The sequence below is a fragment of the Lobosporangium transversale genome (genome assembly GCF_002105155.1).
Source record: "Lobosporangium transversale strain NRRL 3116 chromosome Unknown BCR41scaffold_44, whole genome shotgun sequence".
Taxonomy (NCBI): Eukaryota; Fungi; Mortierellomycota; class Mortierellomycetes; order Mortierellales; family Mortierellaceae; genus Lobosporangium; species Lobosporangium transversale.
The window spans coordinates 132,058-158,110 of record NW_019029022.1 but is presented as its reverse complement, the minus strand read 5'-3'; the positions used below and the strand labels follow the sequence as shown (position 1 = coordinate 158,110).

Sequence of the window (26,053 nt, the reverse complement as noted above, 5' to 3'; positions counted from 1 at the left end):
CTGTAGTTGCCTCCCCGAATTGAAAGTATAACTTACTCAATAACTACTATATCCAAGGAAAGAAGTTGAACATTGAATCGTTGGTATCATTGGAGTGTATAACATGAAGTGGGAAATAGCCATCGGGCTCAAGCAGTCCTGGTTTTCAATAAATATCCGACATGGCAATCGATAAAGCTTTTTAATAAAAGAACTCTTGAGATCATCCTCGCTAATTCGGATGCAGAGTATAATTTGGCTAGTGAATACATTTGTGTGAGCACGAGCCACACCCAGCCGCGCGCTTGTGGTGGTCCAGTATGGACATGGAGGGGGTTTGATGAAAGTATATTTGTGTAAGCGATATGAGATCAACGCGTTCCTATTGCCCGATTTGCCTCGTTTATTTTCTTTTTTCTGCAACTTAGTGGATTCAGTAGACTGCCATCTTTATAGTGAGATCCCCTCTTGATGGCCAGTTCTTTGATTATTATTCAAAATAACGGGAATTGAATCTTGAATGTTTTTTAAACGGACCCACTAAACACAACAAACGCTATGAAATGGCACATTCTCGCAGTCAATGAGCAAAGGCCTTGCTTGAGGAAAAAATTGAGACAATGTAGTTGTGGATGCAACTTACCAATTAAACACATAAGCTGCTAAGCCATGCCTTCCAATGAAAAAGAGCAATGCACGGTATTGTTTTCCCTCCCCCAAAAAATAGGATCAGCATCTTCCTCATCGTCTTTTTGCAGGCGGAATGCACTACCTGATTAAGTTGCTGTAATCAGACCAAAGGTGCAAAAATCCGCCCAAATGGTTATTTTATAGCCTGGGGAGAGATCCCACATGTGATTATAGAGGCCAATAGCACTAAAGCTACTCATGTTTTTGATTGGATTGCGCCTCAGGGTCATAGATATGCCCAAACGGCAACACTACTAGTTACTTTCACGGAGCGGCTTGCTAGCAAGAACCAGTACAGCTTATTCTATTTGCCCTTCTACAGTTATGTTGCCTTCTATTGAGGGGGAAACTACAATCATAATGATCAAGGATACCCATCTACCAACACTTCGAACAAACAATGTTTATTGCTAATTGTTTACTATGCTTTCACTTTTAAGCTGCATCCTATCCCAAGGATGGCAAGATCTTTGAGCCTTTAGAAGTAAGTAGTCTTGATATGTATGGATTATTGTGTGCTTCCTGGTAACCTTTAGTTATATTTTGATTTTTTTTTTAGGTACATTTTTTGGTAATGCCTTGAATGATTGACATTGGTAACCTTTGATTGACTGACTTTGGTTGACTGACTTTGGTCGACTGGCTTTGGTTGATTGTCTATGGTTGGCTTTCTTTAGTTGACTGTCTAAAGTTGACCGTCTTTGCTTGACTGGCTGCGATCGCCCGGTTTCTGCTATTCGGCCTCGATCATCTGGAATCGGTCATCTGGCATCCCTTCGGTTGATTGGCTTCAGTTTCCGGCTTTGGTTACCTGGCTTCGGCCATCTGGCTCTGGTTGTCTGGATTATTCTGGGATACCTTTGGCCGGCGTGAGTGAGGTTGCGTGCGCTTGCTTTGATCGGGGCAGTGTGTGTTTGATTTGGTCAAGGCTGCCTGTTATGGCTTTGGCTGCCTGTTATGCCTTTGGCTGAGGCTGCCTTTGACTTTGAGTGTTTTTTTTTTTTGAGTTAGTTTCGGTTTTTATCTTTTTTTTTTTTTTTTTTTTTTTTGCTTTGGGGTTTTCTCTCTTATGTTTGTGTGTGTTCGTGTTCGTGCGTGTTTTTTTTTTTTTTTTTTTTTTTTTTTTCTGCTGTTAGATGTTGGGTGTTGACTGCTGACTGCTGGCTCTTGACTATTGGCTTTCGGCCCTCGGCTGCTGTCTGCTTTCTGTTGGCCCTGCGCTCCTAGCCGCATTCGAAGCATGGTGCTCTTCGATCTATTTTTATGCCTCAAGGTCCTCTACTCCTCTTATGACCCTTGCTCTCGCTTCTCCAAGCAGAGGTCTCATTGCAATAGTCTATCGAGCGACTAGCCAATGAAGCCCTACTATGACCAGAGTACCTTTGGTTCAGACGGCAAGTAACAGGTCACACAACATGACGCCTCTACGCCATGCACTACACACTACAGCCAGGCGCCTGGTGCAGCTTCGCTAATTGGGGTAATCTAAGGATGATGTCAGTAACAATGAACTATTTACTAAACACTATAGAGCTCCGAGTTGCCAAGATCCCACCTAAACAGAGAGAACAAAAGCAATGGTAGAATCAAGTTAATATGCCCTTTGCTATGTATGCGCATGTATACTTACCTGAGGTGTTATCAGGCCTTGATAACACCTGGTCCTGATCCTGATCCTGATCCTGCTGGATGGAGGATCTCCTTGAAGGCCGGGACTCGAGCTCTATAGGGCCTAGTAAACAGGCCACTGCTACTGACTTACCATACTTAGACGACCACAACTGTGTGTCATCTGTTACCTACGCGAAATCCCCAAGGGCACTCGGATCAAAGTAAGGTCCAGAGGCTAGAGGCTCTCTAGAGCTACTACAATGATCCCCCTTCAAGGAGTTGCGAGGGCTTGACGGAAGGATCGGCGAAGGGGATCGGCGAAGGGGATTGGCGGGCAGGCGGGCAGGCGGGAGGAGGGCCCGGCGGGCTAGAGTCCAAGCGGATGAGCCTCTAAGGGAAGAAGACAAAAAAAAAAACACGCGTGGTTAGAATATTTGGTAATCAGAGCACAGCAGAGTACAGACAGAAAATCACGACATGTGCTTCTAAAAGAAATTGTACTTACAGCTCCGCTTTCGCCCCATTTCGATAAGCACTGCATGGGCCCATTGCAGTCTTTGGGACAATCGTCGCCATGAGCCTAGGGCTAGTGGCCCCTATTACAGCTAGGAGGAAGACGAAGAAAAAAAAAAAAAAAAAAAAAAAGAACGAAGATAGCTTTGTAAGTATGCTAAGCTTATTCGATGGTAGGGACAATCACAAGCAAGACAAAGCGAAGCCATGCATAAACTATATACTTACTTGATGACAGCGGCGAGGGCTCTTCTGTGAATGACCAGGTGAGGCTTTTTTTGCTTTTTCTGGTCTGTAGTTTGCTGTTGAGTTGTTCAGAGTGTTTCCTAGTTCTGCTCTGTATCTGGCTAGAAGTTTGTATCATTTGTGGTCTAACAGTGATGTGAAAGAGAGAGAAAGAGAGATAGACAGGAAATAAAAAGTCAGAACAAGTACAGTGCAGCATAAGGTGAGAGAGTTAGGACTTTAGTGAGGGTGAATATTTGTGGAGTGTTGCTTACCTTTCATGTTGGTCGAGGAGGCTAAACTGGAAGAGAAGAAAAAAAGGGAAAGAAAGAAAAGAAAAGAAAAGGAAAGGAAAAAAAAAAAAAAAAAAAAAAAAAAAAAAAAAAAAAAAAAGTTTATTTTATATCGAAAGCACTCGCGAGTAAAGGACGAATGGATGAATGATGAGTGGTTTTTGAAGTCGCGCAGGAAAAATGATAAGTGAAACCAATTTGCGATTTCAGAGTATTGACTGAATAATGAATATATCAAGCATCTTGCTTTTTGTACGCTCTAGAGCTCTAGAGCGGCCAAAAAAAAAAAAAGAAAAAAAGAAAAAAAGCGGCATAGCGGAATTTGAAAATGGATAATATGCGCACTACATGATATCATCCGTCATTTCTCATATGCATACAAGAGAGAAAAAGAGAAAGTACTCATGGGTGGAGGTGGGGAATAGCATTGCTAACATTCCGTCTTCAAGATCTGCAAGATCATCTAAACAACAATATTAGGCTACCCACAAACAATCAGAGCACGAGCCACATTGCTCTCTGCATGCTAAGGTGGTGCAACAAAGAAATATCTATTTAGACAGTGAGATTCAGAGCACAAGCACATTAACACTCGCATGCTATCATTTTCAACAACATTCAGCTCGAGTATCTATTATTAATCCTTCGTAATGGAGTTCACCAGACACTACCAGTCAAGCTTGCTTCTTTATTCTCTCTCTTCACTCCCAATAGCAGATGGAATAGACAGACTATCGCAGGAACTGTACCGTAGCAGCTTTTGTCCAAACAGACCTTTTTTTTTTTGTTTTTCCAGAACGCGGTAAAAGTAAGACACATCACTCGTGTGCTTTTTATTGGTCGACATACAAATATTAATTCGCTTTCAAATAAAATAAAATAAAATGCACAGCCTAATCAGCTGTCACATGTCATATGTTTATATTTTATTACTTTACATGAAAATAATAAAAAAGGACTGCGAGTGAGTTGAGAATTGGCATATGTCGTATTCTGGGAAAAGGCATTAGGATACAACCTGCCGAAACACAGTTCTCGATTGTCTATCACATCTCTTGTGAGGAGTGAAGAGAGGAAATAGAAGAAGAGAATAAAAATGAAAGCTTGATTGGTAGTACCTAATGAGCCCTATTACCAAGAATCAAAAAGTACTAGAGCTTAATGTTAATGAAGTAAGAGTATGCGAATGCTAATATGGTTGTGCCCTGAAACTCATTTTTTTACTTTCAGCCGCATCACATTGCTCGCTGTCTAAATGGATCTTTTTTTCTTTGTTGCGCCACCCCACCATGTAGAGCGGCTAAACAGTTCGAGGGCAGTAGGCTTGTATTTTAGTTATTGCTGTTGTTTATACAGTCTCGCAAAGCTTGAAGATGAGATGGAGTATCATCCTTGCCTCCATTTGAAAGTGTTTTCTGTTTTTCTTCCTCCTTCATCTTGTAGGAATATGAAAAGATATTGGATGGCATCATCGTTGTTCGCTTTTCATTTTCCTCTTTTTTTTTTTTTTTTTTTTTTTTTTTTTTCGCATGCACACACGACTGTTGACGCGTTGCAGTCGTTTATTCATCGGTCTGGCTCTAAAGCGTACAAAAAGTGAAATATTTGAAGTATTCTCTACTCAGCCAATCTTTGGATAGCACATGTCGGGCTCACTTCCCCCCATCCCTTGTCCGAGACTAATACCAAGCTAATTGCAAGCCCAGTGGGGGTTTTGAGGGAAACTGAGGATCAATTAATCAAAGAATGGAAAATGGAACGTAGATAAAGACAGGATAGAATTAAGAGGGCATTGGCCGAGAAGAAGCGCCTCCTGCCCCTCGAAGGATCGCTATACGCTCATCAAAAGCGTTCCTAAGACACTCCGCCCAGAAACTATGCAGCGATCTTCACGAACTTGATGAGTAGGCATGTAATCCATTTATGTTTTTTAGCCTTCACTATCCCCCAACAGTCTTTTTATTTCCATTTTTTCTCTTTTTAGTTCTCATTCATTCAAGTGTACCTATTCTCCGATATGCCTAGCTGCTTCTTCCGATGGTTCGAGCTCAGCGCCGCCTCCCTGCTTGTTCTCTCTTCATAAGGGTGAATGGCGGTGTCACGGGCTAGCGGCAAAACTACAAGTCCGCCACCCGAGTGTGAACGTCCGTCAAAATTTGAGGCCGTGCAAGCCTCGCGCCTAGTTTATGTCCTTGAATATCGTGATTTATAACGACATTTAAGTGTAATCATATCATAGTATAGATAAAGGCGCAATCCCCGCTTGAATAGCTCTTCCTCAATAAATATCTACTCTTACCTTTACCCTGCTATCGCCTGCTATCCACCACCTTTTACCAGGGATCCATCATCCATATCCATATATCCGCCACCTAGTTCGGAAATGGAATTCTGTCTTATCTGCAGCGTAAGCTCTTGACAGCTGGACTTTTCGAGAGGAATAATCAGCCTTCCGGCAACATCTCTTTGAACAAAACCACCCCTACATTCGAGACTAACCTGACGGTGAATGACGCACTCTTCTTGCCTCACCCTTTCATCTAGTGAGGAAGATTATTCAAGGAGAAAGGGAAGGAAGATGGTTATTCAGCGTCTATTTCATGTGGTATCTTGTAGAAGGAGCGGTACAGCTGCTGTCTCCAGCCTGGGCGGTAAGGCTATACCCATACTATGTCTACGATCCTCTACATTTATGGCCGCCCCAGCTTATTGCTTTTGTGAAGTAGGGCAGAGATACCTCTTTTGGGAAGAAATGAGGTGCTGCCCTCGTCTAGACAAACAAGACAACCACCTTTTCTCGTCAGCCTTGGTCCTTTCACTCCGTTCCCTCTTTTTTTCTTCGCCAATATTTTCATATATTCATATTTACATACTTTCTACATTTCTGTCCAGCTTATTGGAGGACGGGAGGCTTGCGACTCATAAATTGGAAAGAGCATTTCGGGTTCTATCGAAAATATTCCTTTGCGAGTTAACGAAGGAGTATTCGGGCCCGCTGTGTAGGTTATAGTTGAGATAACCATTTTTTACTTCCTTGTACTATTTCTCTTGGGATGAGATATAGGTGTTTGAAGATACAACCGCATAGATATAGAAGATGTAGAAGAAAGACAATAAGGTCATCGTCTTCTGATGCGAATAGTGGAAAGATTTTTTATTACATGTACATCAACTAGTACATAGTTTGGAGCCTCTTAATCTTGTACTACATGGGCGCGTTCTTGCAACATTAACTAGGGTCCTCTCAAGAAAGTCGTCGACAAATATATTTTCGATTTAAATTAAATAAAATAGCCTTCTATTTCAGATAATAAGCCACTGAATTAATTCAGCCATCGTTTTTTGATTCAGACAGTATTTTAAAAATATGTTTGTCGACTTTCTGGTGAGGACTCTACAATGTGAGTTGACCCATCCAGGCAATTGTTAATAAAGGAGAGTTGAGCCGGTGGTGTGCCCAAACTGAGCACAGCATATCGCATCCTAATATCTTTTTATTCCTCCAATGTAACAGGACATGTAGATCAGTTCGTCATTTGCATAGGGAATTACATTCTTTATTTGCTTGAACCAAAGCTTTATTTTATTTTTTTATTTTATTTTTTTTACTCTGGGACCTTCAGCCCATCCAATCGCTGCAGCAAGTAGTCGACTTCAACTTCCTTTGTCAAAGGGATCACAAACCGTTCATAGAGATCCACCACCACATCTGCACGGATCTTTCGATTCTTGTGTTGTTCAGCTTGTTCTGATGCTGACAGTGGTTGGCCATTGTTATCAACAGCAATACCACCATCGATTTCTCCAGTTTCTGTAATATCATGACCATAGATCATGGCCTTTCGACGCAATCGTCTCAACAGTGCTTCCTCCACCGTTCGATTGGTCAACAATTTCATGAGCCCGTCACGATCTTTGTTTTGGATCAATCGAATATATGTCTTTTGTTCCTTAGGATCAATGAACTTTGATTCTGCAATGAACTTGCCTAGATGTCCTCCAACACATAAACACACACACACACACAAAAAGGAAATAAGTAAAAGAAATGAAATTTAGAGGCAAGATTGAAGCATTCAATTTCTTCTTTCATTTACCGTAATGGATACGTTTGCTGAGCGCCTGAAGACATTCTACATCCCTAGTGGCTGAAGATCCATAGTTTTGATCATCTCCCGGGGGACAAATCTTGGGCACTATATCCTTTAAATATCTCTCCATGATATCCTTGTTCACATTAATGTCGTTCTTATGTAGGACCGGCGGAAAATTTAATGGTGGTAACACCGGCTCTGGCAAAGGTGATGTGAATGGATATTCATCTGGTGATGTGTAACGACGAACTCGAGCTAATACATATAAAAAAAATGATATATTTTAAGCTAGAAGCTTAAAAAAAAAAAAAATAAGGGGGTCTGCATCTTTTAATCCCCCTTTTTTCTTTTTTTTCTTTTTCCCCCTTACCATGGACTTTTTCCATTTCATGCAAAAAGTAACCCAAGAATGAGCCCTTGTACTTCGCATCATCATATTGGTACATTCCCGGCTCGTAGATACGTTGGTTCAACGCAAACTGTGCACGCTCGATTAAAGCTATGGATGTACAAACACCATGAAAGAAGGAGCATTGTCTCTCAATTAGGTCAAAATTTAGAGACAGCGGTTGTTTTTTTTTTTTTTTTTGCTTCAATTAGTGTCATTGGAATGCAAAAGAATCTCATTTACCAAAGATGATGGTGTCTTCAAGTCGAATCAAGACATTTCGAAGCTACGTTTTTTTTTTTTTTTTTTTTTTTTAAAAATAATTATTATTATTTGGGCAAAAGCAATTGACCAATGCTTATCGGCGTAACGTTACTAATTACCATATCGCATTTTTTAACCTACCTTGGGAAGACTAAGAGTGTCATTATTGTTGAGCAGATTCATGGTAGGAGTGATTGCAAGAATGGCAGGTGTGGTGAAAAAAAGGGGGAGATACAGACTAAAGAAGACAAAGAAGAAATGATGTAAACCCACTTTTTTAAAATGTTATCAAATGATAAATGTTTGTTTGGCTTGACTCATAAAATTCAAATGGGACTAGAAAAACAAAAAACATCTTTGTATGTTCCAATTTTAATACTTGAACGCTTTCGCATTCACCATGCACCTCCTATAGAGACTACTCTATCCTGTCCCGGGGAAAGGATCAAAGGGCGATAGGTCAATTGCTGTGTTGTCACTGGTGTCTTACTCTTGTAACTTCCCTTGATTGAATTAATGATTGATGAGCAATTAATACAGGCACATTGTTTCTATTATGAGAGTAATAGTAATAAAAAAAGGCGGCTCGTGTAATTGGTGATGTTTACTACAACTATTCTACATCCTAAACTACTCGACAAAAATAAAAAAAAAATTATGATTAAGGAAGGGTTATTGTTGATGGTATTGGTTGTTGTTAATATTGCTATTGTTGTTGTTGTTGTTGTTGTTATTATTATTCAAATATCCTAAATGAATGTTCATAGGGTTGCCAGGGTTGAATCCCATCGATCCATTCTGATTCTGTATGCCCCCTCCTACTCCTCCGTTATTCATATATGTTGATGGATCTATATACTGAGCCTGTTGCAGCTGCTGGGGTTGTTGTTGCTGATGTAATGACTGGTTATTTTGTCCGTTCAGATATGGAACATGAATCCCTCCAATGGTCGTTGTCAAATTCCCCCCCCCTCCTCCGTTTGGTACTGCTGCAGCTGCAACTGCTTGCCGCATTCTGTTTATCAGCTGTTGGCTACTCACCATTCCCCCCAGTCCTCCACCCATTGCAACACCCCCCGCATTGACATTCACATTCACATTGCCTCCTATCAACCCAGATTGACTCTGTGGTGGAAGTGCAATAGACATGGGAAGTCCCGAATGCATGACTCCTGAGCCAACCCCAACACGCATTTGATTCTGAAACATCTGTTGGTGCTGCTGCTGCTGTGTCTGAAATGGCTGGAATTGTTGCGAAATCTGTTGAGGTATCATCGGTTGAGGTTGCTGTTGCTGTGACTGCGGCTGCTGAGGAGCTGGAGGCAATGACACGGACGTTGGTAGAGTTAGTTGTGTCACTGTCGATGATAACGTCCCTGTTAGATCCACTGACGTTGCTGTTGTTGCTGCTAAAGATGAAGCAGTAACTGTTGTTGTCGTACTCGCAGTCACAGATGTCGTTCCAGGACCAGAGCCAACTGTTGCAATAGCAGTTTTGCTTCCTTTTCCTCCACGACTACCCTTCCCTCCACGTACAGACTTTGTCACTGCTGCCGCTGTTGAGGCTGCCCCTCGGGCTGTTTTGCTCGTCGACGCCTTCTTCCTGTTAGTTGAGGACGCTGCTGTTGCCACTGCGGCTGTTGCTGGAACTGTTGTTGCTGCAGACATAGCGGGTGTTGCTATAGATGCGGTAACTGCTGGCGTAGATACAGGTACATTCGCAGATATTGTCACAGGCACATTAGAGCCTGAGATGGAGGTGGTGGTAGTAATGGTTGCAAGTATATCACCACCCATCTCACCTTCATTCTTCGTCTCAACCACTTCACCCTCTTCTGTACCTACAGAGGCTGCTGTCCCCGGGATTATGCTGTTGCTGCTGTTGCTCTGACTGATGCTATGGCTATCCCATGCCATGCTATTCATGTCTAAATCCTCGCTCACAATTTGTCCCTCTTCCAGCTCGGGATCTGGTTCTTGTTGCCGAGGTAAAGGCGGTACTGAACCTGACCGTATCCCATTACCATCGCCCGAGGAACCTGGGTCAAATAGACCGATCTCCATCATATTATTATTCGATGATAATCCAGTGTCTTGATTCTGATTATTCTCTATTGTGCTCTCAATTTGCTGCTGCTGTTGTTGTTGCTGTTGTTGTTGCTGTTGTTGTTGCTGTTGTTGTTGTTGAAGCAGCAGTTGCTCCTGCTTTTGTTGATGGTGTAACATAAGCAGATTCTGCTGGTGCGAATGGTCATATTGACATGGACGCTGTTGTTCCTCAGCCAAAATCAATTCTTGCTCATCATCGCCTCCGCCGTGGCCCAAGTTGAACTGTGTTTCATACGTTGTTCCTTCTGTAGATTTTCGGATCTGCTTAGCACCAAAGAGTGTGAGCGAAATAGACGTGTTGTTGCCATTCTCATTTTGTGCCATCGAGGAGGATGATCCTGAAAGAAACAATGACGATGAATTAACACCATTGTCCCCGTTCATAAGCCCCGAAGATGACGACGATCCCCCATCCAGCAGTCCTAAACCAAGCGCCGGATTCTGAGATGATTGCTGGTGCCCATCGACATCCCCAATACAATCCTCGAGCCAATCCCAAGGCCGCGGCTGAATTTCTTTAGATGCTCCTCCCTTGGATCCACCATCACGCGACATACGGAGACCTGTAAAATAGACATTATGCTGCTGAAAGGGCAAAATTCTGAAAATCCTGCTTGCAAACACCGTTGGGATCGAGTTTGTCATCAGAGGCATCCCTGCTCGAAGCTGGTTCAAAATATCGTTCCTCATCGCCTTAGAGTCGTTTCCACCACTGAGGAGAAGGACTTCGTCCATCAAACATGAGACCATGTCCAGACAAAACTCAAACAAACGCTCTTCAGACCCTTGTCCATGCACGATGGATGACACCAACAAGTTGGTCAGACGAATCACATACGTAGCAAGATCACACGCAGCAGGTGATGGCTGTTGAAGGATGACTGGGAGTAAAGGGACTAGGAGTCGGAGTCTCAGACAGAGGGATGTCCGAAGGTCGATCAAGTAGACTGCAGAACTGGCGTTGGAGACATCAGAAGTGGTGGAGTGCGCTGGTTTCTGTTGCTGCTGCTGTTGCTGGAACGGATTATTTTCAGACATCAAATGCAGTTGGCTCTGAGCAAGATGACTGCGTTGCATTGAGGCATTCAGCAACAAATCTTCCATGTCAGCGCCTGCTGTCTCACTATCCTGGATGACTTTGGATGCTTCCTCATATGAGCATCCTATCGCATGCATAACATCAAAAAACTTGATCCTATCTTCAAATTTCTTAAGCTGCAATAGCAGACTCTTTGCAAATCCAATTCTACTCTCCAACTGTGCTGCATCCAATCCCTGCAATGGGTCAACTGTCTGGTTGTTGTTGGCGTTGTTGTTGGCGTTGTTGTTCGTTGGCTGCGAGTTACTAGCAGATGGAGTTGGGGAAGGCGCTACAGCAGTAACAGATGATTGTGTAGAATTCTCATCTGCAACCAACGACAGTGGAACTGTAGGCTGTCCTTCCTTCAGGAGGATTTCCATGATATAATGAAAGTTTGCCACGATCTTGACGTAAGCTGTACTGGTAACAGGTCGATGAGCAATCATAACATTGTGCGGAAAAGGATCATTTGGATTTCCAGCCAAAATACTGTATCCAAAGCGAATGAACTAGTATTGAAGAAGATAAAAGCAGGACGAACTTATGAGTACACATAGATATAGATCAAACTATATACTTCTTTTTCTTTTTTTTTTTCTTTTGTTTTAGTGCTTACTTCTTCAACAGCATCTGATCTCATGCCGATAATCATCCGTCCCAAGAGCTCTTTGTTCGAATTTTCAGACAAGACAAACTCTTGGAAAAATATTTGAATCAATTGCTGAAGAGAATCGCCCTCTACGCCTGTATTCATGCCAGCGCCTCCCCCACTGCTCGTTAATCCCACGGGCTCAGCACCTTCAGATGGATTACCCGGCCCTGCTGTCATAGTCACACCTTCCATCATCATGAACCCACTAGAAGAAGAGGCAGAAGAAGGAACAGGACCGCTCGATCCATTGTTCTCCTTAGATAATCCACCATCAGATCCAGAACGTTTTTCTCGTGCAGTCCGTTCCATCATCACATTATCCAACAACAGCCAAAACTCTACTTTGCGCCTATCGAACGTCCATGGATCAACTCTGGAAAATATAGATCTAAATTTCCTTTGATGGACCATACTTGCAGTCAACGAACCTTCGCCATAAGTATCAAGTAACAAGAGGCTTTCATGACTTTCAGCAACCAGCATCTGAAAAGTTTCCATCATTTTGCGATCCACGACCTCAGAATGCTTCTTGTTATTCTTGTTGCTGCTCTCAGTATTTGCTTGTGATCCTGACAAATCGCTTCGCCATTGCCCTTGCCCCATCCTGGTCTGCAAGAACATTTTGTAAGCGTCATCCACATTAGCCAAACACTTCTCGCGCAACCAATCAGCAGAGAGAGCCCAATCCTTGCGGTACTCGTGAATTTCATGAAGAACCTTATGATTTAAGGGTAGACAGGATTCAATCCATACAAGATCTCTGCAGATTTGAAATTGAACAAGCATCATTCGCTGCTCAAGTAACGATGGTTGTGATGACAATGGATTCGTCTCAGTTTCTCTTGACCACTCTTGTTCATTCCGTGACTGCTGTTGCATGGCCATCAGCCTTGAATACCTCTGCGTCTGCAGTGCATGAAGCTCGGCAATAGTGAATGGGATCCCCAATCTCTGAATGTGAAGCTCCAATGACAGCGTATGATGACTGGATCCATATGCATGACTCGCTCTAGGGTTTGAAAATGCATCTTCTAATAGTAGTAGCCTCAATAGAACTACCATGGTCAAGCAAAGACGGAGTGCTGACTGATCTGGCATAGTTTGCTGCATTTGAATCTCCTCAAGATGCTCTCCATGAAGTTCCATATGGGATGAAGGCTGCTGAATATTATTTGCGATCTTATTTAACATTGTGCCGCACATATCCTGAACCAAGACTTCAATTGAACAAAATCCCTGGATCACAAGCTGCATCATAAATGACAAGAACCACATGGGATGCTTTTCATAAGCTGCTTCCTCGTTTGTAGACACTGATCCCAGGACAGACATCATCCAATCCAAGTCGTGCAAACGTAGCCATGACAAAACCACATCGTTCATACAACCATTTCCAACACGTTCCGCCATTTCAACAAGCAATTCTGCGTACAATCGAGTCGCCCTAATGAGATCCATTCTAGCAGATGTAGATGGTGGACATCCGTGGCTGGTAGGGTCATCCGTAAGAGTTGAGTCGAGCTTATGAAGAGCGTCAACGCATTCACTAAAAAGCTGGAGGGGCCAATGTGCTAGTCCACCATATTTAGAATATAATACCGACGCCAGGTTGTATACCGCGGTAGGAGACGAGTCCGAGAGCAAATTCTGCAGTTCAAAATATTGTGATGGGATATTGACCCCAGATGTTGTTGCAGGCTTTCCTGTGATCAAATCACCTTCCATCTATTAAATATAATAAACCAAATAGAAAAAATCCCTCAGCTATCGATTGACTCCTACGCTGAAGAAAAAAATAAAAATAAAAATAAAAAATAAAAAAAAAGAAATATTACATCAACTCACCTGCGCGCGGATGTCTTCTGGGACATTGTGCGCCTCAAACGCAAGATAGCGTGGCAACGCTTTAATATTCACACTCTTAGCTTGTAGTTCGTAATGCTATGATATAAAATTATATATATTCAAAATTCAGGAACATCAGCAACCTATTGTAAAGAGGAGAAAAAAATGAAGCCAACATTCTAAAAGCTACTTTCTCGCATGCTTTTCCTTTTGCTAATAATTTCATACATACTTTATCCAAAATTGCCTGTGAGAATTTGATGAGTACGCCCATAGCCGCCCACACCATGTAGTGTTTCTTGGCAATGTTTACAATGTATGTCAGTAATGTTTTGTCTGCGGTGTGCTCTAGTAACCATGTGCAAACCTAATCCATCATGTCAGAGACACGAAAATGAACTGTTATATTAGCATCGACATCAACTTTTCATCTGAGATCACAGTTAATAGAGCAACATTACTGTCAAGGTAATGAGACGTTGATAGTCCTTACATCATACAAAGAGTGAAAATCGCTAGCTACTTCCATGACGTTGACAACGGTTGCAAATTGCCTTGCATTCATGAGAGAAAGACCAGGTGATGTCATGACCCTCCAGTTATCCTCTCCAACTTCAATCTTCTTGACTACGAATGATTTTACAGTATCCAGAAGCCGAGTGGTGACACGAAGCTGACAGAACCTGCTTGCTGAGAGAATGAGTTCCGTAAGTTGGATAGACAGAGGCATAGCCAGCTCTACACTATCCTGAGGCGAATCCTTGACAGGAGCAGTCATATTTCCGGCTGTAATAGTAAATTTAAAGTGGGGTGTTTAAATCTAAAAATATAATAAAAACACTGAAAGACTTTTTTTAATACAGCCTGGCCAAGAGCAGATTCAAATTACCTTCAGGAGAAAACATATATGGTAATTTGGCCTTGACTTGAGAGATGATGGATTCAAAACATTCCCGATCATATTCATCTTCGCCATTGACGCCAAACAGGACAACTCTACGCTGATTAAGATGGTGTGGCTTTGCTCCTTTATGTAATGGAAATGACTGTAGATATTTCAAGTGCCGTATTGTCGACTCCTGACACCGTTTACTTGGTTGTAGATCACCTCTCGCTATCAATCGCTGAAGATACTGTTGATATGAGAACAAGCGATCATGAATCAGGTTACCAAAGAGCCGTGCCATGGCATCCAACGTGTCTTCATTCCCATGACTGCTATGCTGTTGATGTCCATGTGACGCATCGCCGTAGCTGGATGTCTGGTTCTGAGAGCCATTAAATGTATCCAGAAACTCAAGAAGAGCGCCCTGTAGCACCATAGTCCTTTCTTCTAAAGGAATACGTGGCGACAGTATGGGATCGTCACGCCAAATGCCCAGAAGTGTACAAGCAATATAAACACGGTGATGTCCATAGCGCGAATTTGTTATAGCCCATTCACATAGGGTGTTGAGACGGGATTTCCATACTCTGTCTATCCACTGGGATGAAGATGATGTATGTGACGTTGAAGGCGATGAAGGCGGTATAGGTAGAGAAGTTCCTGCTAATGGAGTGGTGGCGGGAGAAAAAGTCATTTTTGACGGCGTGGATGGTATTGACGATGGCGTGTAACTATCGACGGCTTCTGAAAAATATTCCTGCGCTACTTGCTCTAGGTCTGAGGTATGGTCTATATGGTCTAGGATCTACAGCGTTTTCACCAAAAGAGGTTAAATTTATTGATTGTGAGTCAAAAGAGCTTCAGGGAGTGATTGATTTGAGCAAAATAAATACATAAAAAAACCTAGAAACATCGGCTTACATCAACATGGTTCCCTAGTCTTGCGCTTTTCCAGTCTTGATCTGATCCTATAGAAGATAGCCCTGTAAAGACATTTACGCGTGCATGAATCATTTTGTATTGGGCCTCCAACACTGAAACGACGTTGGGAAACACTGCAGGCTTGTAGACAGTTGTTTGCATGTCTTGGAGAAGTACTTGCTGTAGAAGGCTGGAATGTATTGCCCAAGCCTTGGGTATTACAAACATGTCTGGCGTGGAGAGAAATATTGACTGGTAACAGAAAAAAAGTCATTAAACTGAAAAACCAACAGCTTGATATAGTGCTCTGCCAATTAATACACTTGCCTGAATCATTCGCTTCAGCTCCAACTCAAGGTCGCTATAGCGAAATACAGGTTGATTATATGATGGATGTTTTTGCACCTATTCTCATTGTTTAAAAAAAGCCATGGCGTCAGGTAACTGCTTTGCATTATAGAATTTTATCATATCGTCTTATTCACAATCAAAATACTTATGCGGACAAAAATGTCAAGAACCATACAGATTGAAGGGTGCTCAAGAGTCCTTCGATCAAAAGCCTCATCAAAAGTCTTGACCTCGCATATTCGGAGAGAAACATAGAAATTAAGCTCAGTAACAACGTCACTTGTTCAAATCCTAGTGTTGTTAGTTGCTCTACAGTGACTCTAAGAAAATGACGATGATCCAACAATCCTTCATTATATTGCCATTTTGTCAACATGACAGAATATCGCCATTTGGCCTCCCATTTTTCTTTTGCCTCCTCATTTGCCCATGGCTTAACATTCTGTGTCCCACTTGCTGGGTTGAGTGCAGAAGTAGCGGGTTTTGAGGTAGGGTTGGGGTTGATCTCCAAAAGCTGCTTTCTCAGGAATAAATTGACGATCGCAGTCCATTCAGCTGAGTACTGATGCTGTGTTATGCCTGGTCGATTTCGTTGAGGTTGCATCTCACTAAGGGCCACAATCTTGATGTACCAGGTAGCTCGCAACAATGGTACTTGGCGTTGAGCAAGAGCCTCCAACAGTTTCTCTGATTTGAATCCATGAGGCACACTTTTTGAAAGTCGACGTAAGGACACTGTTCCTGACAAGTCTGACAGCCATTGCTCCTTCTTCTGGTCATTTAGAGTTGCGCGACTAGGGGGTCTGAATGTACTTGGCCTATTCAGGTTATAGTGATATTTTGGTTTCTTTGTTAACCACATGATTCTAGTCACAACGCCACGAATAAACGCCTATGTTCAAGTGTTATGTTTTCTGGTCCATGCTTTGTGATACTCTACCCTGTGATCCTGTTGCTCTCTTGTCTTTTCTTCAAAACTTCTACCATGAATGCGCCCAACTCACGAAGTTTCTTTGGGTCCTGAAGACCATCAGCGAGTATTCCTTGAGCAGATACAATATCATTCTAAATTAAGAAAGTGTAATTAACATCATATTGCTAACTTTTTATGCTTATTACAGAATAAAAAAAAATGTAGTTAGCTTGTTACCTGTATAATGCCTTTATCCATAAACCCAGCCTTGACATTGGTGGGCGTCATTTGATCCTCATCCTGCCCGGGGCGCTGCGGAAAAACTCCAGGATAGCCTAGTTGCGTATTGGTGGCACAAATAAAGAAAAAATAAGTTGAGTCAAATTTGTGTAATAGTACCACGCAATTTACGGCCAATGGATATCACAACTGAAGAATAGAGCCTCGGAAGCAAGATTTGTTCGACCTCTTTTACCTAAATCACTCGTTTTATGCAGTTTTCGTTTTCTTGGTGGCGGAAGCAAAATATACCTCCGCAATGGCGCGGTCGAATGTGGCTTGTTCGAATTTGAGTAGGCTGACGAAGATGGCGAAGACGAGTAAGGTGAATGGGTTGGGGTAGTATGTTGGGAAGCATGTCCATAGGGCATTTGAGAATTGTTACTATTGCTGTTGTTGTTGGGATTGACCATATTATTGTTGTTATTGCTATTGCCATACGACATGTTTGAAGGAGGAAACTGTCCCGGATAGCCTCCACCTATGTTATGTCCCTGATTATTAAGACTCATGTTACCCATGGGTCGTCCAGATGGAAATCCAATCCGAGTAGGTCCTGGTAGACCCTGTCCAGGAATATTGTTCATGTTGGTGCCTCCTGGTCCAACTTGTCCTGGTCCTGATCCTGATCCTGGAGGATATGGCGGAAATCCTCCTCGAGGATGATTTACTGGATGATGGCCTAATTATTGATTAGTGTATACAGGATAGCAAGGTGACATGTTAGAACTCGATATTAACATTTCAAGGGGGAGTGGAGGCCAATTCGAAACACAGACACACGAGCTGCGTTGCTTTTTATTTTCGGTGAGGCATTTGTCACCATTGGATGGATGCCTTGGGGAGCCACCTGACACAGGGTAGCTGCACGTGTTTTGGTGTTTCTTTCCCCTCTCGCGTTGACTTGCCTGGATATTTAGACATGATTATTGTCGCGTTATGAGTTGAGCAGGGGTAGGGTCAAAACTGCCTTGAAAAGAGTAATATGAAAGAAAGGAATACAAAAAAGACGAAGAGAAAGAAAGAGGGGGGGAAGGAGAGAGGAAAAAGGAGAGGAGAGAGAGAGATTGCCGATTAGTTCTTGTCTTGGAGCAGACGCGGATCCATGGAGTGATGCAGAATGTTAAAGACAAAAAAAAAGAGCAGAGGGGTGAGGATGTACACAAGTCCGCAGGATAAGAGCGATCAACTAGTCAAAAAATAATAAAGTGAATTTGATTTAAGGTAGAGAGAGAAATAAACAGATGAAGATAAAAAAAAATAAATGAATAGATGAATTAGAAGACACTAGATGGTACTCAAGGAAATGAAAAGAAATGTAAATCTTGGTTGCAAAGGAGGATGTAAGGGTATGAGGATGCGAGGATGGAGATGAACAAGATGAAAAAAGGGGGTGATGGGATGGAGCAGTTAACGAAGTAAATAAATTTACAATTAGTAACTGGTTGTTTCTGTTAGTCAGTCAATTCAGTCAATTCGAAAATATATCTAAACTTAATTCTTTGGTCTCAAAGAAGTTTCTCTCTTCCAGAGCAGGTAACAAGTTCAATGTGATATCTGCAGTATCCGATACTTGTCAAATATACCGCGCTGTCTCCAGTAAAGACATCAATAGACATAACGATATCGTCTCAACCTTACGAGCATGCCGATTCTCGCTCTATACTCTATCCTTCAAGAGCAAGATGTCAATAAAAGTACAAAATATGGCTGTGCTTTGTCATTCTGCGCTTCTCTGCTAATCAACCCGCAGCCTCCGGAGGACCAATCCTTTCGTTCAAGGCTGCAGCCCCTATTAAAATCCAGTCGCCCAATCAGCTGAGAAAGAAGAAGAAGAAGAGTCCCTTGTATGGAGTCTTTATCCATGCAAGAAATTAAGAATGAAACCCATCATTACCCAGGTTTTTACTCTGAAGAAGCACTGTTTACTAAAGTGTAAGGCCAAACATAGGCACCTGTGTCAAAGTCTTTGTCAAGATTGCGGGTTGCCTGTGTGAAAAGTTAAGGATCTGAAATAGGATTTACGGCGACCTAAATGGCTCCAGTGTCAGAGTGCAGGAAATGACTATAATTCATGATCTATCTAGACCGCAAACAGATAGTACACCATATATATATTCATAGATGACCATTGAGCTTCTTCTTATACGCACAAATATATAAATCTGTTGACTCTCTGTCTCTATCTTTCAAACAACTCGAATCAAAGTTTCAGATCCTCCGCCTGTAGTGCCTCTAAAACTTGGCTTGGATGATCCCAGAGTACAATTCTCGATTGGATCGCACTACGAGTTGCTGGAAACTCTGTCAACAGGTATTCTAATGTCCTACCACGACGTACGAAAAACAAATCATGGCTGTTTCGCATCCGAAGTGCTGGGCAGTAATCATTCCTACCATCTCCTACATACAACATTCTCAATGAACGTGTTGAATTATCTTCTAGCTCCTCCCCTACAAGCGATGTAGCTGTAATAGAGGCTGCCTGTGCAATTGGATCCGTCGCTGTTAATTGTCCAAGGCTCTGCATCAACCGATCCAACTCTTGACCTTTACAAATGTTGACACTGCATGTACCGGTGGGGCAGCTATGTGGAGGTGCATCTACAGGGATCAATCGCTGGATATGGAGTCGACCTTGCTCATCCCAGTGAGCAGGGTTGGTGATGACTGCACTGAACAAATGTCGGATCTCATGGTGCTATATATTCCAGATCACATAATATAAACGCATGAGATTACATCATTGAGATATAAAAAACTGATCTACAAGTTAAGACAAGAGAATTCAGTGTTTGTTTTTACTTGCCTTGAGAATCTCATCAATATAGACTGCATTAGAATCAGAGAGGATCACTAATGTCCAGCCATGACTGTGCAATAGCTTGCAGACTTCAATCATGCTTGAGTCCATAGGAGCCTTCTTCATTGCATTGATAACATCCTGTTTCGTCCCACCTTGCTCGTGATACTCCTGAAGACAAGCATTTCTATCGATTTTTCAAATATGTAAAGCGATCAATTGTTACTTCTTCGGTTTCGTAGTTCTCCTAAAAGATTTTAAAATATATATATATATACATAATATATACAAATATAAAAGAAGAGACCATACAAAAGATCTGTCCATTGCATAGTGGGACGATTGAGTCGTTCTCGAAGTGTAGGTGACAATCCCTCCATCACAAACCGATCAGAATCAGTTTCAATGAGTGTCCTAAGTAAGCATTGCATTTACAATTAAGCATGTCGCAATGACAAATAAGCAACAAAAAAATCAAGCATAAGAAAAACATTATTTTACCAGTCAAAGTCAAAGCAAGCCAGTCCAATGGGTGTCATTTTTGATAAACGAAAATGCTGGATGTTTGTCAAGAAGTTGTTAAAAGAGAGTGAAGAATCAGCTATAAAAAAAAAAAAAAAAAAAAAAAAATGTACATATCGTCATATCGATGTGTACAAAAGAATATGTAGGCGTCATTGGCGCAACGAAACCAGAACATCTCAAGTAAGTTCCCATGAGCGTTTGTCGCCAAAGAATAGGGAAATCAGAAAAGGCCTTCTGTAACTTCATTCAACTGTCATACATAATTTGACACCTTGAAATCTTAAAAATCGACGGTGTGGACGCGTCTTCACTGACTGAATGTTTGATATCCGTATTTTAGGAGAGAGTAATAAACAGTTATGACAGGAATCCTAATCTCATACTGCAGAACAAGAGACGGTTACAACGAGTGATTTCACTGGCGAATTTTTTCACCAATGGACTTAACTGGTGGCGACTGTTCGATGCTTGTTGATTTTCCAAATCTGCTCTGATTTCATCATATTTTAGCGGAATTGATTAGCATCCCCTGAATAGTTGCCACCAGAGGGATTACTTCGAATGGACAGGATTTACTGTGGAGAAAACCCTCTTTTGATTAAATTGCAACCCTCTATCTTTGACATATTTTTTAGAGACCTATATATGTGTCCTGAAGAGATGGCGGGGAGGCAAAAGCTCTTTTATTGCACGTCAATATTGGGAATGATGCCGAGTGAAGCACATGTCTGCATATAAATGAAGCGTCATATTTGAAGAGTGTCATTCTCTAATTCGTTTCTCAGTCAACTGCTTGAAGAGGATGGTTTGGCATCCAATCCTCCTTTATAACCGCTCACCAAAGCTCTGCAGTGGAACCTTAAACTCAACACCCAACAGAGATGGTATACCAACGGCATGAAATATTGCAGAAAACCATCCTGAGGACCAGAGGCTTTTCACCTTGTAAAGGCCCTTCTTTTCCTTCGCTCTACTGTAGCCGCAAGAAGCCGAGCGAAAAAAAAAAAAAAAAAAAAAAAAAAAAAAGGCTATTCCGTATGATTTATCCTATACATGTATACTCTCTTCCCAAAATGTGATTTTCAGTGGTGAAGCTTGCACCGCAATAAGCTTTTTTTTTTTTTTTTTTTTTTTTTTTTCAATATAATGGACCGTCGCTCAGGAAAGTATCACCATCAGTGGTTTCTGACATGATGTACCAGCGGCACACCAGAGTATTTTTGTGTTAGGATACATCATACCGCTACTTGTAAACTGGCGTTGCATTGGATTCCATATGACACTGTTTAAACACCTGAACACTGCTACATGTCATTGACTTCTCTACGTCCCTTAAACAATATTCTTAGCATACATCTGAACTTTTGCAAGGGATGTGTCAATGCTTTGACAAACATGTAACATTTGGTGGCTACATCACAGCCCTTGGATTGTGGAAGCACTGAAAGTATGCGGAAAACGGAACCATTTGTGTTTTTACTAGCAACAAGCGTGGCTTCAAAAAGTTCGTCCTCAAGGAACAAATCCTATATCCTTCATTGCTCAAAAGAGACAATGCTGTCTTTTCTGCACCCCAAACGCACGCCACAATCCTATTGAAGCGTTCAGAGGTATTATTTGCCTCATGGTTTTAGGATTAGCAGACTTTATGTGCAAAACTACATCCGATCAGAACCATCACTACATCCTGTAACCAAACAGTGGCTTACTTCAGAAATATTCAGTGCAAGCGTTGTGACATACTCACCTTCGAACGGGACGACAATCAAATACTGACCTGACTTTGAATCCCAGTCGCATTGTCATATCCTTACTGCATGAGGCAATATACTTTTAATCAGGCGAAAAAGCCAAGCCATGGATAGACGTGACATGCCCTTCAAACGTTTACATTACTGTTCCGGATTTCACATCTACCCACACTAACCAGCCCTCTTGATCCTAACAGCCACCTGTTGATCACACTGTGAAAACACACTGTTTCATAACAGAGCTCACCCGTTTCTGCACTCTGTACTTGCAAGCTTTTAGTGCTATCGCGGCGCATAGCCACTATTTTTCGACTGTTAGACATATATGCGAAATAAGGGTCACCACTTGGTCTACCCTTTACTTCATACTGCCGATCCCCTGACCGAGCTACCAAGACACCGATGTTACCATATAATCATACGAAGCAGTATGGTGACCATTGAATGCGATCATTACACACCTCATAATCATATCCTTACCCTGGAGAGTGCAGCTGAGCTCTCCTGTTTGCGCGCCCTACATAGTCACATCCCCAATGTGATGACCACAGATAATTTGGTGGTTAATGGGTAAGAAGTTGGCAGCACAAATGGTGTCGTATTGTTCTCTTGACTCTAAGGTGCGAACAAGTTGGCCTGTTTGAGCAGAAAAAATTTACGTCAGTAAAAATCATTGCATTAGTCATGCAGAGGCTCTGATACAAACAGCAGCCAGAATCTGTCATCCATCTTAAGCTTAAAGATCTTTTCTCGAAAGTATGCGCATCTAGCTTCAGCTAAAATACCTGATATATTTCCATGTAAAACTTCATGCATTCCTTCTCTTAATAACACCAACAACATATAAATAATGATTAAAATAAAAACTAACACCTTTGTGCTAAGAGTATTGCTTTTACTACATATCCGAATCAGCGCCGATATATTCTACAAACAATTTCCGAGGCTCAACAGCATTTCGGAGAGATTCCGCTAAATAAGCATACGTTGTCGCCAAATGAATGATCCGCAGCTTAGTCATTCCCCCCACGAACGATGTCAGGACTCTTCTGCTTGGTTGATATGATTCAGCAATGCTAAAGATCTCTAAAGTGTTCCTTAAGGCTGATCTATGAACCTCTTCTTCTCCTGGTCCTGGTCCTGTTCCTGGTCCTCCCCCTTCTCCTCCTAAAAGCGTTTCTAGAGCTCTGTCATCGATTCCCCATGATGCTCCTCGGAGTTGCAGCTCTCTCAACCGAGCCATCCTTGCAAATACCTTATAAAATGATGCTGTATCATCCTCATCCTCCTCTTCTTCTCCAACTTCTCCATCTCTGTAAGATCTAGTCCTTGTTGCTCTTGTACTACTATTGTCATTACTGTTCCCGAATTCAGGTCCAATATTCGATTCAATCACCAACTTCACCACCTCCAAATTAGGACAGTTTCTTAAGGTTCCAACATCGAAAAAGAAGACAAACCGACCCCTCAAATCCAAATGAGTCAAATAATGACAGGACCAGTCAATCGACATCCTGGGATATTCTGCGCGTGCACTATATCCATCCTCATACCCTGCCAATTCCTCTATTGAATCTCGAAAGGCATCCAGAGCATCCTCGAGACTTGGAACTAGCTCTTGCGGACCACCATAGAGACGGACCTTTTTGAGAGGAGGGATCAAAGTAAGGTCAAAGAAGCATTTTTCAAGTGGTAAATTGTGTTGTGGAACAGGTGGTAAAGTTGATAGCATGGATTGTTGCTGGTCTAGTATTCCATTGTTAGCCTGCCCCCCTTGTCCACCAATAGCTTCAACAGCAGTTGACGAAAATACTGTTGCAGCTTCTGTTCCTGCTCCTGCTCCTGCTCCTGCTCCTGCTCCTGCTCCTGCTCCGCCGCTATTACCATTGCTATTGTCTCTATATAACCTTCGCCTTCTGAGTCTTGCTTGTGTCACAAAAGGAGAAATAGGCTTTGAGACATCAATCGCCCATTTGAACGTATCAGGTCCTTGTGCCGGCATCCAAATTTCTTGTATATGTCGACAATGTTGTCTCAGATAGGAGATCGGCACCTGAACTGACCCTAACCGACGTGCAATATTGACCTTAAACGATACCAATCGTCTCGAAGGAATTTGTTCCAGATAAGGTACATTGGAATTCCATGCAGAGAGATCCACTACTTTGAGAGGCTCAATGTTTCGAAGAAGTTGTGTAGGCGTCCATGTAGAGTGACTTCCGCGGACAACGAGCTCTCGCAGAAATGTCCCCGGTATATTATTTCTATTGCTACTGTTATTGATGCTGGTCCTAGCGTTAATAGCACTAGCTGTATATCCAAGTATGTCTCCTACGGGCACTACAGAATCCTCAGGGCAGGTTGGAAATAACTTTTGATGCTCTCGAATGAACAACAAGGGTACGTTTTCTGGCCTCATTCGAGCTTTGACCATCACTCCAAACTCATTCAGCACATCCACCGTGTTGGCTTCGTCTTGATTGCCTTCGCTGAACCACTCTTCAAGTGTACTGACTATAAAGCCAGCTCCAAAGTCAAGCTCCAATCGGCTTAATGATTTCAACGCCCCAACACCTGCAGCTCGAATACGCTTCTCTACTCTCTTAGGATGAGTCATTTGGCCATTATCATGGTCATAGCTCTGGGCGGGTTCCCCAGCTTGATCTGATATTTCTGTCTGAACTGTACTCGTTGTTTCTGTTGTTGTTGTTGGTATTGATGTTTTGGAGACTTTAGGCGCTTTCTGGAACAAGATCACACTTAACTGTGACGGCGTCATCGAAAGAGTTTTAATCCGTTCTGGGAAATGTCCATAGACTGCCAATAAAAAAGTCTTGCTCGATTCTGCGAACGCACGCTCAAACTCATGCTGATCCCGATGATGAAGTTGAATCGATGGATTAAGGACCGAAAACGCTCTTGAGACTCTTGGGATTTGAGATTGATTAGTGTAGTAATAGAGATAATCTGTCGTCAGCGGATCAGGCAAGGGATCCCTCTTTTCTATTTCAGGACTAAATGGGTGACGTTGAAACCTGGCCGTGGTCTTTCCTTGATATGATGAAGAGTTAGAAGAAAATGGGTCGATATGTCTTATTGGGGTAATAGCCGTAATTGTCGTAGTAGTATCATTATCACCAGAAGCAATGACGGAGGAAGAACTTGGGATGGTGGAAGTTAATATAGGCAGTGATGACGATGATATTGATAAAGTCGTTATAGATTGGATTAATGTTGAATCCTCAATAGTTTTCTCAGACATTTGACCTTGCTCTTGATCTTGGCCTTGACCTCGACCTTGCCTCTGCGTCGCGTGCTCCTGTAAGTTCCATTGATTAGGCTTAGTTTCTGAACAGGTATACAAGACCCGCATCAGATAAGCAGTCTTTTTAGCCTTAGATGAACGGCTCCAAGTCCGATGATTGTCGATCAACCGAAATGGCTCTCGGTACAAGATGGGCACCACCATGAAGAAGAAGGAACGGCTGCAGAGGAGCAGCGAATGCAACGTCGAGATCTCATCCCAGAGATTTTTTACAATTTGCTCGATACATTCTGGAGGCAACTTTACAGTAACAGCGGAGTCTTCGTTTCTACAGCTTTGATCATATGGGAGGGATCCTTGGCCTAGGACTCCCATTTTTTTAATAAAAAAAAAAAATAAAAAAAAAAGCCCCGAGCGCGATAAGGTTGAAATATACAAGAAATGAAGAACAAAATGAAGAATGAGGAATGAGGAAAAGAAATGAGACGAGATGAGAGGGAAGGAGAGAATAAAAAGGTGGAGATGATTTCTATCTCCCACAATGACCTTCAATGGCTATTTAACCCTTTTTTTTTTTTGTCATTCCGGTGACGCTTTGGTGTATAAATAAGTACT

The 26,053-nt window shown here is 42.1% G+C and overlaps 5 protein-coding genes across 5 annotated transcripts; 1 reads left to right on the top strand and 4 right to left on the bottom strand.

Moving 5' to 3' along the window:
• Nucleotides 1-6,916: 6,916 nt before the first annotated feature.
• Nucleotides 6,917-8,301, bottom strand: BCR41DRAFT_381921 (chorismate mutase; the record flags this gene model as incomplete). Its single annotated transcript, XM_022027334.1, has 5 exons — nucleotides 8,199-8,301; nucleotides 8,037-8,079; nucleotides 7,776-7,904; nucleotides 7,409-7,660; nucleotides 6,917-7,299 (listed from the first exon to the last, which is right to left on the bottom strand). The coding sequence occupies exons 1-5, from the start codon at nucleotides 8,238-8,240 to the stop codon at nucleotides 6,917-6,919; spliced, it is 849 nt and encodes a 282-aa protein (XP_021877690.1). The 5' UTR covers nucleotides 8,241-8,301.
• A 994-nt stretch (nucleotides 8,302-9,295) lies between these two features.
• On the top strand, nucleotides 9,296-9,948 carry BCR41DRAFT_373878 (hypothetical protein; the record flags this gene model as incomplete). Its single annotated transcript, XM_022026822.1, has 2 exons — nucleotides 9,296-9,402; nucleotides 9,441-9,948. The coding sequence occupies 2 exons, from the start codon at nucleotides 9,296-9,298 to the stop codon at nucleotides 9,946-9,948; spliced, it is 615 nt and encodes a 204-aa protein (XP_021877689.1).
• Nucleotides 9,949-10,743: 795 nt separating this feature from the next.
• On the bottom strand, nucleotides 10,744-18,339 carry BCR41DRAFT_389105 (hypothetical protein; the record flags this gene model as incomplete). The annotated part of the gene is made up of 14 exons (XM_022028088.1): nucleotides 18,003-18,339; nucleotides 17,291-17,776; nucleotides 17,053-17,150; nucleotides 16,843-16,967; nucleotides 16,078-16,720; nucleotides 15,879-15,956; nucleotides 15,552-15,803; nucleotides 14,634-15,435; nucleotides 14,238-14,530; nucleotides 13,977-14,111; nucleotides 13,745-13,840; nucleotides 11,864-13,624; nucleotides 10,877-11,756; nucleotides 10,744-10,832 (listed from the first exon to the last, which is right to left on the bottom strand). The coding sequence occupies exons 1-14, from the start codon at nucleotides 18,016-18,018 to the stop codon at nucleotides 10,744-10,746; spliced, it is 5,754 nt and encodes a 1,917-aa protein (XP_021877688.1). The 5' UTR covers nucleotides 18,019-18,339.
• A 673-nt stretch (nucleotides 18,340-19,012) lies between these two features.
• On the bottom strand, nucleotides 19,013-20,818 carry BCR41DRAFT_340604 (putative phosphatase-domain-containing protein). The gene is made up of 5 exons (XM_022022202.1): nucleotides 20,682-20,818; nucleotides 20,399-20,498; nucleotides 20,210-20,311; nucleotides 19,904-20,084; nucleotides 19,013-19,795 (listed from the first exon to the last, which is right to left on the bottom strand). The coding sequence occupies exons 2-5, from the start codon at nucleotides 20,434-20,436 to the stop codon at nucleotides 19,298-19,300; spliced, it is 819 nt and encodes a 272-aa protein (XP_021877687.1). The 5' UTR covers nucleotides 20,437-20,498; nucleotides 20,682-20,818; the 3' UTR covers nucleotides 19,013-19,297.
• A 2,155-nt stretch (nucleotides 20,819-22,973) lies between these two features.
• On the bottom strand, nucleotides 22,974-25,849 carry BCR41DRAFT_360647 (hypothetical protein). The gene has a single exon (XM_022025401.1). It carries the CDS (start codon nucleotides 25,811-25,813, stop codon nucleotides 23,072-23,074), a length of 2,742 nt encoding a protein of 913 aa, XP_021877686.1. The 5' UTR covers nucleotides 25,814-25,849; the 3' UTR covers nucleotides 22,974-23,071.
• Between the last annotated feature and the right edge of the window lie 204 nt (nucleotides 25,850-26,053).

Coding starts and splice junctions, on each gene's coding strand:
- BCR41DRAFT_340604 (XM_022022202.1), bottom strand. CDS start 20,436: ATGACACCCATTGGACTGGCTTGCTTTGACTTTGACTG. Junction 20,312..20,398: donor GCTTGCTTTGACTTTGACTG/GTAAAATAATGT, acceptor ATGCTTACTTAG/GACACTCATTGAAACTGATT. Junction 19,796..19,903: donor ATATTGATGAGATTCTCAAG/GCAAGTAAAAAC, acceptor TGGAATATATAG/CACCATGAGATCCGACATTT.
- BCR41DRAFT_360647 (XM_022025401.1), bottom strand. CDS start 25,813: ATGGGAGTCCTAGGCCAAGGATCCCTCCCATATGATCAAAGCTGTAGA.